Source organism: Pelobates fuscus, chromosome 5 (assembly GCF_036172605.1).
Source record: "Pelobates fuscus isolate aPelFus1 chromosome 5, aPelFus1.pri, whole genome shotgun sequence".
NCBI lineage: Eukaryota > Metazoa > Chordata > Amphibia > Anura > Pelobatidae > Pelobates > Pelobates fuscus.
Window position 1 is genome coordinate 340,736,006 of NC_086321.1, and position 17,559 is coordinate 340,753,564.

The 17,559-nt window shown below is 41.5% G+C and overlaps 1 protein-coding gene across 1 annotated transcript in view; it reads left to right on the top strand.

Moving 5' to 3' along the window:
- The window catches only part of FBXO47 (F-box protein 47), a 212,200-nt gene that overhangs the window by 129,856 nt on the left and 64,785 nt on the right, over positions 1-17,559 (top strand). Inside the window, exon 5 of the mRNA XM_063456603.1 lies at positions 1,370-1,447. Coding sequence (XP_063312673.1) covers positions 1,370-1,447 — 78 coding nt within the window. The remainder of the gene's footprint in view (positions 1-1,369; positions 1,448-17,559) is intronic.

Sequence of the window (17,559 nt, forward strand, 5' to 3'; positions counted from 1 at the left end):
TCAAGATCTTGGATAGTCTCCTAGTTTCTTTGATTATATATTGAGCATATACAGTTACATTATTACAAATAAAATTTGCTTAATAAAACTGCTGATCCAGATGCTTATCTGTTGCTTAAAGGAACACTATAGTCACCTAAATTACTTTAGCTAAATAAAGCAGTTTTAGTGTATAGATCATTCCCCAGCAATTTCACCGCTCAATTCACTGTCATTTAGGAGTTAAATCACTTTGTTTCTGTTCATGCAGCCCTAGCCACACCTCCCCTGGCTATGACTGACAGAGCCTGCATGAAAAAAAAAACTGGTTTCACTTTCAAACAGATGTAATTTACCTTAAATAATTGTATCTCAATCTCTAAATTGAACTTTAATCACATACAGGAGGCTCTTGCAGGGTCTAGCAAGCTATTAACATAGCAGGGGATAAGAAAATCTTAATTAAACAGAACTTGCAATAAAGAAAGCCTAAATAGGGCTCTCTTTACAGGAAGTGTTTATGGAAGGCTGTGCAAGTCACATGCAGGGAGGTGTGACTAGGGTTCATAAACAAAGGGATTTAACTCCTAAATGGCAGAGGATTGAGCAGTGAGGCTGCAGGGGCATGTTCTATACACCACAACTACTTCATTAAGCTGATGTTGTTCGGGTGACTATAGTGTCCCTTTAAAGGAACACTATAGTGTCAGAAATCCAAACGTTTTCCTGACACTATAGTTCTAATAGTGCTGTTTAGGTCCCCAGCCCCCTTGTCCCCTGTTAAAAAAGTGTTTTACTCACCTTTATTCCAGCATCGCGCTGGTCTCGCACCTGGCCCCACCCCTGCTCCACTTGATGATCTAAGCCAATTCAATGATTTGCCATAGGAAAGCATTGGGGGCTATTGCACATGCATGGCAAAACGCTTAATTAGTTGCCAAGTAGGACTAACATGCCATTAGAGGTGTTCCTAGGCAGTAATGTAAACACTGTCTTTTCTCTGAATGGCCAGCGTTTATATTAAAACGTTTGCAGGGACAGGCAGTAGACACTAGAACTACTACATTAGGTTGTAGTTGTTCTTGACTATAGTGTCCCTTTAATATCCCACATTTTTTATGTTACCAATCTTCTGAATAGTCCTCTAACCACTGTTGTACATATTCTTATGCAAAGAAAAGTCATTCTCAGGTAAGATTTTTTAATATAAGATGATTAAAGACTGCACCTTGTGTGAATACAACTTTTTATTATGTTTTCTGTGTTTTGGTTTTACCACTGCTAAGTATTGAAGCTGTCAAAGCAATTATTCTATTGTAAATACATTTCTGTTATAGTTATCCTCTCTTTCTCATGGGGTAATTTAATGGTCACTTTATTTTCCTTGCAGGTTCGTTGTTTTAAATTGTGTGGATGTTCTGCACCTGTGCAGTGCCTTGGTTTTCATTGTTATGGAGCATTTTTAAAGGTCTGTGTATACACTTTGTAAATAGTTTCCATGATTTTTACAATCAGTGTTCATTTGTGACACAATTTAATGTACAATCAATACTATAGTTACTAGAGATTAAAAGCTGTTTATGAATCTAAACATATATCTAAGGCAGTTGTGCTCAAAAGGTAGATTCCCAAATGTTGTAGAACTACAACTCCCATGATGCTTTGCATGCATCTAGAATGTTTTTAGAATGACAACACATCATGGGTGCTGTAGTTTTAAATCAGGGGTACCTTTTGGGCACCCCTGATCAAATGGAACTTTATTTGCAAAAAAATACTTATCTTCTGCATGATAAGTGTTAAATTACGTAAGTCACTTTCACTGGGGTACTATACATGCAGCCTGTTTACAGTACAATCTGGTTGAGCACAATTTGTCCCAGGCATCATCAGGTTTTACTTTACCATAGTCAGGTGTGCTACTGTCTTTTTAAATAAAGAGTATAATATTGCAGGTATAATCACATATGAACTAGTGATTAGTTAAAAGGTTACTCCAAACACAATCAGCAATCTAAAGTGGTCCTAGTGCTTTGAGTCTGTATACAGAGATATAGCAGCCTGCTGCTGGAGGTGTAACATTGGGAGTTCCAGGCTGGATAATGTCTTATTATTATTATTATTTATAGAGTGCCACAAAAATCCATAGTGCTTTACAATGGGTGGACTAACAAACCCTTAATTGTAACCAGACAAATGCTAGAGGGAGTGGGGTAAAGTGACCCAAAAGGTAAGGGTAGTATTAGGGAAGTAGATTGGTAGAATAGTGTTCACTGAAGCCTGAGTGTGTGTAACGGATCACCTGGCACCCCGACTGGGTACCTCCGTTGATGGATGCTCCTAGCGCTTCTTGAGGATTCCAAGCACTCTAGCCGACAACAGAACCACCGCAGGACGAACCTCTCTTCCTTCCAGAGCGAAGCAGGACCGAGCTCTTAAAAGAGCTTAGGAGTGATTATAGCAAGGGAATATGCAGAGCATAGCAATCCCTTGTAGCAGATTCCCCCAATAAGAGACAGGACTCCAAATTGAGGGTGAAGTAGAACTGACAAAATCTTTATTTTACTTGGGACTAGCCCATTTGGTCATTACATTAACATTGCTGTGAAAACTCAATAAAATTACAAACAGTCAAATCATAGCAGGCAACATTCAGTGACTTATTATAACATAATTACATATTTATAAATAGGTGGGGAAGACCATAATTAACACAAATGTCTCTCCTGCATGCAGAATTAGCGATATGCAAATCTACCCGAATATGCAAATTACCAGTCTTGCTATTCAGGTAGTGCATATTACTGTTGCTACCAACAGAGGGCACTACACAAGCTCTATAGCCAAATCCACCTAAGGGGTAGCAATCCTCAGCAGTACAGGAGAGCAGGCAATACATCCCAGGGGCCATAGTCACATGGCAGGAGGCTGGCAATCAGTCTTCTCCAATGCCCAGTGGCAAGGCTGGTACCGCCACAGTGTGTTTTTATTTTTTTATATAAATGACAGTTGCAGGAGAGGAATCAGTTGGGAGTTGCTGTCAGATGGCCAATTGCAGCTTTCCCCTACCCCCTTTACTTACCAGTCTTTCTGAATGTCCTTCCCCATGCAGTGCAAGCTCCTAATAGTATTGCCTTTCTTAGTAATGCAACTATAGGATCGTTTGTTATACTACATGTTGTACGTATAATATATATATATATATATAGGCGCATCCTTATATCCCTGCATCTTTTTCTCTTGACAACTGTGGGGTATCAAGAGGGAGCCCCCTACCATTCTAAGGAGTGCTGCCTTATACTACTATTCACCTAAAATAATTTTGTAACTTCATTTAGTGCTGACCCTTCTGTGAATCATATATATATACACTGAACAAAATTATAAACGTGACACTTTTGTTTTTGCCCTCATTTTTCATGAAATTAACATTCAATTCACGGGCAACAGCTCTGGTGGACATTCCTTTAGTCAGCATGTCAATTGCACGCGCTCTCAAAACTTCTGTGGCACAGTGCTGTGTGATAAAACTGCCCATTTTAGAGTTCTCCCGGCTCCAACAACTCCCATCATGCTGTTCCAGCCACACGCAGTCAGAGACTACTCACCTCCTCTCCAGAACTGGCGTTTCGTTCCCGCCGGCGCTATGAGACCCCTTACCAGCTTCCCGGGCCTTTTCCTGGACCAAACCTTGTGTCCACCAAGTCTGGGTACTTTCCAGCCGCATAGCTGACCTCTCACCTCACCGCAAGCTTCCGGGTCAAGTTGTTTGTTTCCTGTACCAGTCAAATCCATGAGTCTGCCTGTACGGGCCAAATCCATGAACACACAATTGTTCACACGTTTACGTTCTTACATACTGTCCATTCTGGACTTTTTCCCGTTCAGGACTTAAGTCAGTTCACCTACTCCTGCCTGCTCTTTGTTCCATTCCTATTCGCTAGTTTCTTTTCATCAAATTTCTACCGAACTAGTCTCCAGTCTATCTCAGTTACATGCTTCCATCGAGCGGCCACCACAATCATAGTACCAATTCGTTAGTTTTACACTGTTCCCTGATACATGAAATGTCCAGGTTCTTTTTTGAAAGTATTTAGTCTGCTACTAACCTGCCCCCTGTAGTTCGGTTGTGCTTGCTATGTTTCTTGTTATTATTTACGATTGTGCATGGATATTGTCAGTTTCCCATTACTAATTCAGCTCTGGTAGGCGTTTAATATTCACTACGTATATTGCATTACCATCATATATCGCATATGTCTTATTTTATCACTCATGTACTTGGTACTGTTCTGAGGCAGTCATCACGTTCACATTTGTTACCATGTATTATGGCCAATCTATATACTTGCTCCCATGATAGGTATATTACTTATTTGGAGGACGACCACCTATTGGCTAAACCTTTTTTGCAACACGACACACTCCTATGTTCAGTATATGTATTGTCATGTTCCCTGGGACAAACCCTAGTGTACCAGGCTTTACCATACCATCATATGTTCTCCCTGACTCTACATCAAAATAGTCACGTATTATTCACTAAAGGTTATTTACTCATTGCTGCTATATTCTACTCAAGCAAGTTCATCATCCTAACCGACCCTTGCTATTCAGGCATAGTATCACCAAACCTACAGCAACTCCACTCTAACTGTTCTATGTTACACCAGCCAACGCTGGCACGCAATTCCTCCGCCAGGCCGTACACAGGCCCACACCCGGGGATCCTTAATTCCCCACACATACACCCCCCTTCCCATGCTGGCACGACCATAATTAAATATTCTAAGTCCTACCGGGATAGCTCAAAACTGCCCTCATAGCTTGGTATTCCATATCTCCCTATATGTATTTTAGCTGCAGAAGTCACAGGACCAATTAACGGTCACTCATGACTCTGCCTATCCCCCATTATTGTTGCAGTATTGGTTAAACACTCCCCATGGTCTCTGGTAGTGGCCTAGGATCCTCACCCTACTCACTTATAGGGATACTTGATTTATGTCCTATGAAGCTTGTACTCGCCATCGTAGGGTCAGGATTCTAACAACTATGTCCTCAGGTTACCTATTCATAGACCAGCCTCAAGAAAAACCACCCCGATTATACAGGCGTATTTCGTTCACAGCAAGTCAAGCCCAATTCCAGTTCTAACTTGCCTCCCACCATCATTTCCCTTTAGGTTCTCCAATATCTCATTCCTCTGGCAAGGAAACCACATTCTACCTCGAGCAAGGTATGTTTACCCACCTCGCTACAACCCATCACCCGTCCCATTCTCGGATCCGGTATGTCAACTGGCGGCCTGGTACCCAGCTATGCCAGTAACTAGCCTTATCTTTATCAATTCCATGAGGCCAACACCCATCTTCATCCGGATATGGAGGTATACGCCCCTCGGCCCAAAACATAGCTAACACCTCACATCAACCTCTCTAGGTTACGAGTTAGGGCCTCACCCAGCATGGCCTCTTATATTGACTCTTTTTACAGTCCCCGAGAGGCCAACGTTCTTGCCACACTTTTCAGTGGCCCCTGCCCTCTTGTCCAAATCACATGAAGTCAAACAGTTGATATCCACTCTACTTGCCTCCATACATAACATCAACGATGGACTACAGAGACTGGAATCTCCACAGGCATTGACGCACATCCCAGCCACAGGACTCCCAAATCCCTCTCATGGTTATGTTATCCTTTCAAATCCCGCCCCTAGCACATCGGTTTACATTATAACTCCCTCGTACTTTGTGTCCCTGACCTTACACAAATACATCTGGAAAGGTTAATTTTAGTCTCCTTACTGATTGCCTCCCACGATGTCTTAGAGTACAAGTCTTACTACTACGATGATCTGTAGGTCGTTCTATACACCAGAATCCCAGACTCAATCAGAAACTCACTATCCCAGAATTCATCCTAGCCTTCAGACTTTCGTGACGTAAGTAGCTCTACTTCTCCTCACCATAGAGAAGGTTTGCATCGACAACCTGGAGTTTTACCTCTAAGCACACCCTTTCCGTCACTCAGTCGACTTCTACATCAAGGTTTCCACACACCAGTTCCACACAGGTCTGGTCACACTCCTGTCCGGTATTCAGGAGTGTCAGAACCTTCAGTCCGCATTAATAGACCCAGCAACACAATCACGTTGCTTAAGAAGGTATTTGACAACCATATTAATTACCCACCCCTAGCCTCAACTCATTGATTTCCTCTAAGGAATTCTCCCAGCACTATGCCAAAGGGGTTGACCAGAGCTTGGGTGGGCAAGACAGACATTTCCTATGCCTCCAAGCTTCTTCCTATTCAGCCATCTCGAGGGCATGTTCGTGGCATTTTATCGAGGGATTGTCATGACTTTCCCACACGTGTAACTTTTAGAGCAAAGAGTAACCCCAAGCTGTTTGTCTTATTTGCTAACACACTATGTTGACTAACACTCAATATTAGCGAATGTCCTGCATTCACCCGTTATCTTAGATAACTTCCTCGCCATAGAACGCCCTCACCCCGCTTTGGTTAGTATTCACAAGACAATGGCACTTTTCATCACTAGGGGTTCCACTTTCACAAACTGACCTTCTTAGGCATTCATCTTGACAATAATATGCTACAGAACATGTCCACCTACAGAGAAGGTACAGCACATCGGAGTCCGGGGAACCTTTTCTTCTGAAGAACACGCTGGGGGTGGGGGTGGGGGGGTGGGAATGGATCTACAGTCCTACTGGGCACATTGAAGTTCGCCATGAGAATTATTCTGCACATTTATTTCCCGACCTCTGAGTCTTCTTCCCACCGACCGTTGCATTCTGGCACTAGTTGTAAGCAGACCTACACATATGGCTCAGGTTCATACCACACTGGAATAGGAGGCTAGGTTATTCCCGCCATTTCTCATCATTTCCCAGTTACATGGACCAATGCGTCCGCACACACTGATTTCACAGCCAATTTGGTGACTTTTGGTTCTGAGATGCCTGGTCAGTTAAGTCTCTTGAAAGAAGGGGAAAAAAAATCTTTCCATTCCTCGTCAACATTTCTTTGGAATCTACCCCATAGCGGCCGCCTTCAAGGCCTGGGGAGGAATGAGTAAATAGGGGAACCTGTCAAGTGCTTCTCTGACAATAAAGCAGCTGGCTATACCCACATTCCATGGCTTAATCCTGCACTAACTCGTCTCATGGCATTTGGCAGATTTCTGGATTGAGCTGCCCTCTCTGATTATACATCTCGAGCATAGAATAGAGATTTCACCTTTACAACAAGTTTACCACCGATTAACATAATACCAATATTCGTTCACTAGTCGCCAATGCGACACTCCTCTCCTTTTTGTCCACACAATTTAAAAATCTATCTTAACACTACAAAACTTACCTGGCTGGAATACAACACCATATCTTAAGTGCCTATCCTAGTACCAAACAGTTCACATCCTCTTACCAAATGTAATCTGTAGGGACATAAGGTGCCGGTCAAACTGTCAGACCTTTACAGGTTATCACTCACTGGACCAAATCTCAATATGCCCCTATTTAACTGCAGGGCAAACCACTCACTACAGCTAAATTCATAATATACCTCAGAACCCTCTTAACTAGGCGGGGACTCAACCCCAATGCCTTTTTGGGACATTCCTCCAGAATCACGGCAGCATCAGCTGCTTCCAGACAAATGTCCCTGCTCACACCATAAACATTAGGACCCTCTAAATCCACAGTATATTACTAGATACATTCCACAACCAAAGCTAGAGTTGAGTAGGACAAGCCTTTACGAATCTTGCAACGTAAAGATGTGTAATAAGGTATCTTGTTCAACTTTTTGCCCTCTTTTATTACAGGCCTACCCGATACGTCGGTTTCAGCACACCACAACCGACTTGCTCATATATCTAACTTTATCATGTAGGCGGCTTTTGTCCCCGACTACAAATTGGAAGGCATAGCCTGAAGTTGTGGGAGGGGTTACCCGGCTATTTAGACTCAGGCCCCCTACACCACAGGGCTGATGCTGCCTGGTTCATCCCTCCCACCTCTCCCCTTATACATATTACTATTACAGGTGGGCCCTCTTTTATTACCCGATACGTCGGTTTTGGCACACCACAACCGACTTGCTCATATATCTAACTTATCATGTATACGGCTTTTGTCCCCGACTACAAATATAAATATATATATACATATACATATACACACACATATAAATGTGGGGTACATTTTTGCCAGTTGTTTCACTTTAATTGTATCTTGATCCATGAGATTTGTGTTAATTTCAAACAGAAAAAACACAATTACAACCAGTATAGACAACCTCCAAGCAGTCTATTCTCTCTACACAAGGTTTGTTGCAGAATTCATTCATCCTCCCACATTGATTCGCAATGTTTTTCTATTTTCCTTCCAATAAATGTGCTGAATGTTGGTAAGTATAACATTGTTAGTAGTTACTGTAGTTGGTTTTGTCTGTTTATATGGGTATACTTTTTAAAATAAAAACTACAGAACTTTGCATTTTTCAAATGCTGACTGACATAGTGGTGCGCTTATTAAAAATGCAAAAAACGCCAATTTTGGCCAGTGTTTGTGACTAAGTGGCTACTAAAAAAGACTGGACATACCCCATTTGCAATACCTTGGGTTGTCTACTATTGCAAATAGTATGCCATCATAGGGGTAATTTTAATTCTTGGGCTACCATAGGGTCATAAAGGCAACGTAAGCAAGCTGGCGAATTTTAATGTGAAAAAAATGAAACACACGCCTTATATTTGACGCTGTAATTTTTGAAAACACCATAAAACCTGTACATGAGGGGTACTGTTGTACTTGGGAGACTTAGCTGAACACAAATATTTGTGTTTCAAAACAGTAAAAAGTATTGCAGCAATTATATCGTCCGTGTAAGTGCTGTTTGTGCATGAAAAATGCAAAAAAACTTCACTTTTACTGGCGATATCATCGTTGTAATACATTTTACTGTTTTGAAACACTAATATTTGTGTTCAGCGAAGTCTCCCGAGCAGAACAGTACCCCCCATGTACAGGTTTTATGGTGTCTTGGAACGTTATAGGGTTAAATATAGTGCTAGCAAATGAAATTCCCTTTACTTTCGGTATGGGTTGTCAGGCAGGTCCCGCTAATTGTAATTAATTAAGATACCTAATTATGTAAAAAATATTACATAAATATATGTGTGTGTGTATATATATATGTGTGTGTATATATATGTGTGTGTGTGTGTATATATATATACGTATATATTTATGTATATAGATATATATTATTTCGTTCTACGTGTATTTTGATATATAAATATATATATATTAATATCACTACAGTTAGAACGAAATAACACACATCTATATATTTTTTTAATTATTTCTTTTTAATTATTTTTTTAATTTTATTTTTTAACGTATTTACATATTTTTTTATATGATATATAAATATATATATAACAATAATTATATATATATATATTTAATCAGTATTAGTCTACGTGTAACTTGATATTAATTATATATATATATATATATATATATATATATAATATATATATATATATATAACAGTAAAATACACCTAGACAGTGTATGTGTGTGTGTATGTATATGTATGTGTGTATATATAGAAGGCTTGGCCTGGAATTGTGGGAGGTACAACTTGCCCTAGATAACGCACAACTACCCAGCTTACCTGTCATTCGACGTTCCCGGAAGTGCTTCGTTCTACTTCCGGTTCACGTGTTCCGGATGCGCGGGCAAGCGAGATAGTGTCAGCATATCGAGTTCGGGCCGGTAAATGGAAGCCTAACCGCTCTACAAGGTTGTCCCACGGGTAAAACAGTGAGTTACTGCACGGGCGCATCCAACGCCACGAGTAGCATTAGTTAGGGAACCCCTTCGTCCCTCAGGCTCCCCGGCAACGTGCTAGGCTCAAAGGGACCCCCCACGTACTCACAGGGGGCACGGCACATAAAGGGTGCATACTTGCTTTCATGCCGCGTACCGGCTTTGTTTTACCGTTCAGACGCTGCAATACATTACCTCCCTATACTTACGTGCGCTCCTTGTTCGAGGTAACATCTTCCTATTCGGGGCTGCTTTCGGCTATTTTCTTTCATAGCTTTTCCCTGCATATAGGCTGGTTTTAACTGTCAGAATGTCATTTACTCAGTATGTGGGGCTAAATATCGCCACCTTGTGGCTATGGTCAATATATATTGGTTTCATTCATTTAAATGTTTGTATAACTTTCATGTACTTTTTCAAATTGTACACTGTGTCAAAACTGAATTTAATTATCAGATGGGTTATAAACTGACTGTCATTTTAACCTGCTACTCTTTTCACTCGCACGCCGGTATTAGACACGTCACTATTACAATTCTGTAATTTAATCTATTAATTGTTATATAGCTTATATTATGTTCAACTCTGTCTTATCTTTTGTTTCCCGCCTGCCGGCAGTCAGTTCAAACCTCTCAAACATTATACTCTGATAATTATACTCTTTTAGGATGATAATAATAATATAATGATGATGATGATAATAATAATAATAAATTGCTATTAACCATTTCATGTTAAACATTTACCCCTCCGTTCGTTCAAACTAGCAATTCGTGGGGTATAAACGCTTGTTGGTTCAAGTTGACATTTCACTCACGTATTACAGGTTCCATTTAAAATAACTTATATGTTATCAATCATATGTGGCGTAGCCTGGTTGGTATTGGCTTTATCACCACCTTGTGGTTGGCCAAAGCTCAAGCGGGTAAATGCTGCTAAAGGCTTAATATATATGTGTGTATTTATATATGGGTTCTTTACGCAGTACCTTCAATTGGGGTTCTTAAAGTGCCCATGGTTAACTACGGACAGTTATTTACAGTCTCGTGCTTTTCGTATTAATAACTACATTATACAATATTGTTTAAATGACGTTGTTTTATATGTTTCTCCCCTCCATTAAAAAAAACACTATATACGACACAGCGTACAAGCGGAACTTTTGACTAAAAGCAACTAATGCATGGTTAAAGTGCTGGCTATCACCCGCCAAATCTTCTTTAAATCTTTTTCCACGCATACGGGTAGTATACATTTGTTGAAAAATAAATAATGAAATACATTTCTTCGGCTGCTCCCAGGGATTAGGTGGTCATTTAAATTTGTGAAATATTCTAGGTTCAAGTAAGAATTGTTAACTACTTCAGTATACGTCAGACAAGTCATTTATCAGGTATGTATACGGGTCAAACACAAACAAGGTTACCCTTTAATCTCTCGCCAAATTAGGTAAATCCCATAGGCCTCTTCGCCTACCAATCAAGTGGTCCCGCAAGGCATACCATCTACCGCTACGTTCAGAGGTTCAGGCCAATCGTCCCATTTCATAGTTAGAGCCTTGCACCAAGTCATAGTTAGGGCCTCACCCGTCACGGCCAATCGTTATTTCTCTGTTAATCGTCACCGAGAGGCCAACACCCCGCCACCCACCTCAGTGGCACAAAGGCCCCACGAGCCAAATCATAGGTAGAGCCTCTCATAGCCACTTGGAAAGTAGTCAGGGCTTCACCTGTCACCAAACTAAGCTAGTTAATACAATTTCGCCCGTAGGCACTAGCCTAGTAAGCTGGGTCACTACCGTTCTATACGGTACTATACTAACCTTACCCCTTCTACCTCACTTCCGTAGCATATCTAACGAGTCTACACAAGGAGGTGATTTGTCGGTGGCCAGCACCCCACTCAGATCAGGCTCACAGAGACAAACCGACCCACCAAGTCCAGCTTCCAGCTATCGTTCCTGGACTATCCCCAAGATCACCTCAACTTAAAAAGAGGAATATTCCTTTCCAGGCTACAGCCAGGAAAGCTGAACTGTTTAGGTTGTTAAATATTACTGATGACAACGAAAGGCCAGGCCCCAGTTCTGATTTCAATGTGCAAAATAGCCTGGCAGAATTACACAACATGATGGCCTCCCTGGTTTCCTCAGTAGCAACGATTAACAATAGGTTGGATAATCTGGAGTCAAACAATATCACAACCGTTCCAGAGGTTCCAGTGCCAGTTACTCAGCCCACACCTAACCCACGAGGTAAAGATAACCCTCTACCAGCTAGTAGAGCTACTAATCTCATTAACCCCATTCATCTCATTCCTCAGTCTCTAAGACGGGACATTATAGAGGGGAAGGACATAAACTTAGCATCACTACTGATTGCTTCGCAAGACGTGGTAGAAAACAGGGCCTATACCTTCGAGGATCTGTCAGTAGTGATGAAATCTAGAGATCCTAGACTTAATAGGAAACTCAATATCCCCAAATTTGTCCTCGCATTTGGCTTGTACAGAGATGTGATCTGTACAGCTTTCCCACTACGGAGAGAAGAGCTTGACTTATACCTTCATAAAGTGATTGAGTAAGCATATAAGTACGGCGACTATGCATTTTATGACTATCATAAGTCATTTTCTTCAAGATCCGCTGCTTCTCTCTCCCAGTACAATATGATTACTGATTGGGCACAACTAGACACAGAATTGTTTCTGATGCATTTTGCAGGCCTTAAAACCCCTTCCTGCGCTATATGCTCTTCTGCTGCTCCTTCAGTTAACTTCTGTCCCGAAAATGTAGCGACCCCTTCTACCAGTAGCGCCAATTCTGGTTATCAATCCAACACATCACAGAGGGAAGTGAGAGACAAACTTGGTAGGCCTATTGTTTTTCTAGGTAAAGCACAGGTCTGCAACAATTTTAATGCAGGTGGTTGCAGTTATAGTTCTTGTAGGCTATTGCACGTATGCTCAATGTGTTTTAGAGCACATGCCAAAACGATGTGCCCCAACAGACTGTACCCTAACAAATCTTCCACACCAATAAACGTACCTAAGTTGCAACGCTACCTGTCTAATCATCCTTCTGTTCATTTGGTTGAATTTCTCACGGCGGGGTTTACTAATGGGTTCCACACAGGGTTCGTGTCACTCCCCAAAGGGGTGCCCCAACTTACAATCGGCAGTTACAGATCCAGACAGTATACGCAAACTATTACAGAAAGAAATCACACATGGTTTTATGATAGGCCCTTTCTCTACTCCTCCTTTCACTTCCTGGAGGACAAACCCACTAGGTATCGCAACAGGGAAATATAACAATAAAAAGCGACTGATTATTGACTTCTCCGCTCCACACTCATCCCCAACACCTAGCCTTAATGCTCTGATTCCTGCAGATGATTTTTCCCTGCAATACGCCAGAATCGACGATGCCATCCAAGCAATCATTAATGCTGGGAAGGCTGCTTGGTTAAGTAAATCAGACATCACAAACGCGTTTAAACTGCTTCCCATCCACCAGTCACTCTGGCATCTGCATGGAGTTAAGTGGGAAGGAAGCTACTATTTCGTGACAAGACTGACCTTCGGGTCCAAAAGTAGCCCCAAGTTATTTGATATATTTGCTGAAACTTTAACCTGGCTCCTACTCAACTCTTGCAGATGTCCAGTAGTCATTCATTACCTAGACGACTTCCTCACCATTGAACCTCACCAACACACACCCCACAGCCTTAACCACATGCTCACTCTTTTCAAAGACTTAGGAGTCCCCGTTGCACAAGACAAAACTGAAGGTCCTAACACGGTGATCACATTCCTGGGTATTACACTCAATTCAGTTTCTATGCAAGCCAGCCTGCCTCAAGAGAAAGTAGACCGGATACTTTCTTACATAAACACTTGCACGTCACAAGGCACTTGCACAAGGAAACAACTGCAGTCACTACTCGGTTCACTAAACTTTGCTATGAGAATAATTCCTCAGGGTAGGTCCTTCATCTCCAGAATCCTCTCACTATTGCACGGCCTCCCCGACGACGACTCCACAACTTCCCTTGACAAATCAGCTAGAGCTGATCTACAAATGTGGCAGCTATTCCTATCTTCTTGGAATGGCAGATCGCTATTTGTTCCACCCATATCTGATGATTCCCCTGTAATTTGGACCGATGCTTCAGGTGCATTAGGGTATGCAGCCATTTTCGGTGAACTCTTGGCCAGTTGAGACCACCTCACTCGAAAATTTCAATAACACCTCCGCTCTTTTTGAAATGTATCCTATAGTAGCAGCCGCACACGTCTGGGGTAAAGAATGGAGTGGACAGTCAGTCAGATGTTTTTCAGATAACATAGCTACCTGTGATATAGTTAACAAAGGCCGCTCTCAGTCACTAACAATTATGAAATTAATAAGGAGACTGACCTGGCTAGAGGCTAACCTGCAATTCTGCATAACATGTTTTCACGTTCTGGGTGTTCAAAATAACGCTGCTGATGCTCTCTCACGCTTGAATATACAGGATTTTTTTCAGCAAACCCGCAACCCAGGGGATCTCCAAGCTTCACAGAACTAATTATGATATAAGTTCTCTTTTACAGCATAGTAGATCTCTCGCACAAGCAGGCTTGTCCACTAATACAAGGAAAGCCTACTCTAGAGCTTACAAATTGTTTAAAGATTTTGTTCGTGATTATCACATAATACATTTTTTTTTCTGTTGAAACTGTTGTTGCATTCACAACTTTTTGCCATATTTCTCTTAATTTAGCATACAACACTATCAAACTCTACTTAACAGGCATACAACACTACATGTTAACCAGCCATCCCAACAAAACTCCATTCCTAACGTCTTACCCAGTAAAAAGCATCTTAAGAGGGGTTCACAGATTATCAGCACACAATCCCATCAAGAGACTTCCGATAGACAGTAAACTATTTAAAAGTATCTCCGATATTCTCGACACGACCCCTTTTGAACACACCATAAACCTAATTATAAAATCCGCAGCTTACTTGGCTTTCTATGATTTTTGGAGACCCAAAGAATTCTCATTGGAGAAAGAAACACCTAAACAAAGAACAAGACCACTATATCTTATCCATTAGCCATACCAAAACAAGCCAAACAGGTCCTCCGGTAGAAATTAAATACTATCCTACCTTTACCAAATGGTGTCCTGTCCTGCTTTTAGATAAACTATTGATGTCCCAAATCACTTCCAACACAGATTGTTGGCCATTCAAGGGAAGCCCCTAACAACTAAACAATTTATGTATTACATTCGTACATTATTGCTCAGGCTTGGACATAACCCACACGCATTCACAGGTCATTGCTTTTGCATTGGTGCAGCTTCAGCTGCCTCAGGTAACCACGTACCGACACACATCATTAAAAACATGGGAAGATGGAAATCGTCTGCATAAAATAGGTACATTCCTAACCCTGAAAAAAAAAATAAGAATGGCTTTCCATAATATGTCTAAATAATGTTTGTATTTAAATTAACTTATGTGTGTTTTGAGAAATCGCTTCTAATAATTTTTGCCCTCTTTTACAGGCCTAACCTCACGTCAGTTTCGACACACCTCAACTGACTTGCTATTACTAATACTGCTTCTTTTATTATCATTACCTAACGTCCTCGTAGTGTGCCGCACACAAATAGAAGGCTTGGCCTGGAATTGTGGGAGGTACAACTTGCCCTATATAACGCACAACTACCCAGCTTACCTGTCATACGACGTTCCCGGAAGTGCCCCTCCCACCGCACCCTCAATTCATTAACATTTCTCCTAGGTGGGCCCTCTTTTACAGGCCTAACCTCACGTCAGTTTCGGCACACCTCAACTGACTTGCTATTACTAATACTGCTTCTTTTATTATCATTTCCTAACGTCCTCGTAATGTGCCGTACACAAATATATATATATATATATATATATATATATATAAAGAAAAAGTAGATAGCACTCCACGGACTCACTTTGTTTAAAAATAAAATTTAACTTTTAATGCTCCAGGTTAAAAAATCGACGTTTCAGTCTGACCAATCAGACTTTCATCAGGACAAGGTTAGCAATGTACAAGATTCCACCTATATACCACACCAATAACCCCTAATCAAACAGTGTACTTACCACACCTGGCTGGGTGCAAGCCCCCACAAGCCGTCCGGTCAATTTCCCCGCCGAAAGTGCCGGTCGCGTGTGGATGACGTCATCACACATCGCCCACGCGTCCGTCCGGCGCACGGCACTGAGGGGAGCGTCTCCATGGCAACCAGACGCTCTCCTATCTTAGCGGGCGCGGACCGAGGCTTACAGGGTCTGCCTCCCAGTCAGGCAAAATGTGGTCAGATACACATACTACCCGGATAAAACAGTGTCATAAAACACACATGAAAAGGCACTCAATAATATACATAACACATATTATACATTAAAACAAATATTACCGCTGGGGGACTGGCTGAAAGGACATGCAGGGTATGGCTACTCCCTTAAAGGAACATATAATCCTTAGACATTAAAGGGTAAACTATCATTCTACATTTTAAACACTAACAATCAAAGGAGAAAGTGGCCACATTAACACACTTCTATCTGTTATAGTCCTGTCAGTTACTTCAACTGACAGGATAGTAAATAGTGTGGAACTATGCAAAACCATATGCCTACTTTTAAATATATCAGCACTAACAACCCTAGTGGATATCCTGCTGTACTTCCCCTAGCCACTAAGCATCGCACAAGGCGATTAGTTATTTAACAAAGAAGACTATTCTATTTCATGATATGGATCAACTATAAGAATCTGCGCTTAAATCTCATTATTCTTTGCTGGCATTATCCAGAAATAAAAAAACCCACCAAATAGGTCCTAATCAGGCCGCCTCTTATTGAGGGAATGAGACAGTGGGACATATGGATAGCCCTGAATAAACGCTGATCATTTCACCTATATCTGCTGAGGAAAAAAAAGGCACTGGTTAAAGTTAGGATCCCTGCCCAACTGTATACTTCAGACCCGTAGGGCAATATTTACTCCTCCATACTCTGAAGGCTCATAGCCTATCCCCCAGGGTGGGCTCCTGAGTTAATTCAGAGGTATTCTGGATTCATTGTAATATAACTTAGACCCAAACAAATCAAAACAATTATAGAAATACTGCTAAAGAGTATTTCTCATTGAGTCCCTTTGGTGCAATCGTGTCCAGAGTTCTGATCCAATGGATTTCTCTCTGTAAGAGCATTTTCTTCCGATCTCCCCCTCGCCTTGGTAATGGAATATGGTCAACCGCCATTAATTTGAGTGACGGGAGCGTATGTCCTAGTTCCAAAAAATGTCTAGAAACTGGAAATTCTGATACTCCATCACGGTATGCGACCCGAATATTTGAGCGGTGGTTTCGAATCCGTTCCCTTAGCGGTAAGTCAGTTTTGCCTATATAAACCAGGCCGCAGGGACATGACAGCTTGTAGATGACGAAATCACTGGTACAAGTTAAGCGATGTTTAATAGTATACTGTTTCCCAGTATGAGGATGTGAGAACGTGCGCCCTGGGACCATGTGTCCACAGGTAACACAACCCAGGCACCGATAGCACCCGTAATTGCTCTTAGTTGTTTTGATGTCATAACAGTGGGAAGGATCCGTCTTCACAAGTAAGTCTCTCAAACTCTTGTTTCTCTTAAAGCTCATCATAGGC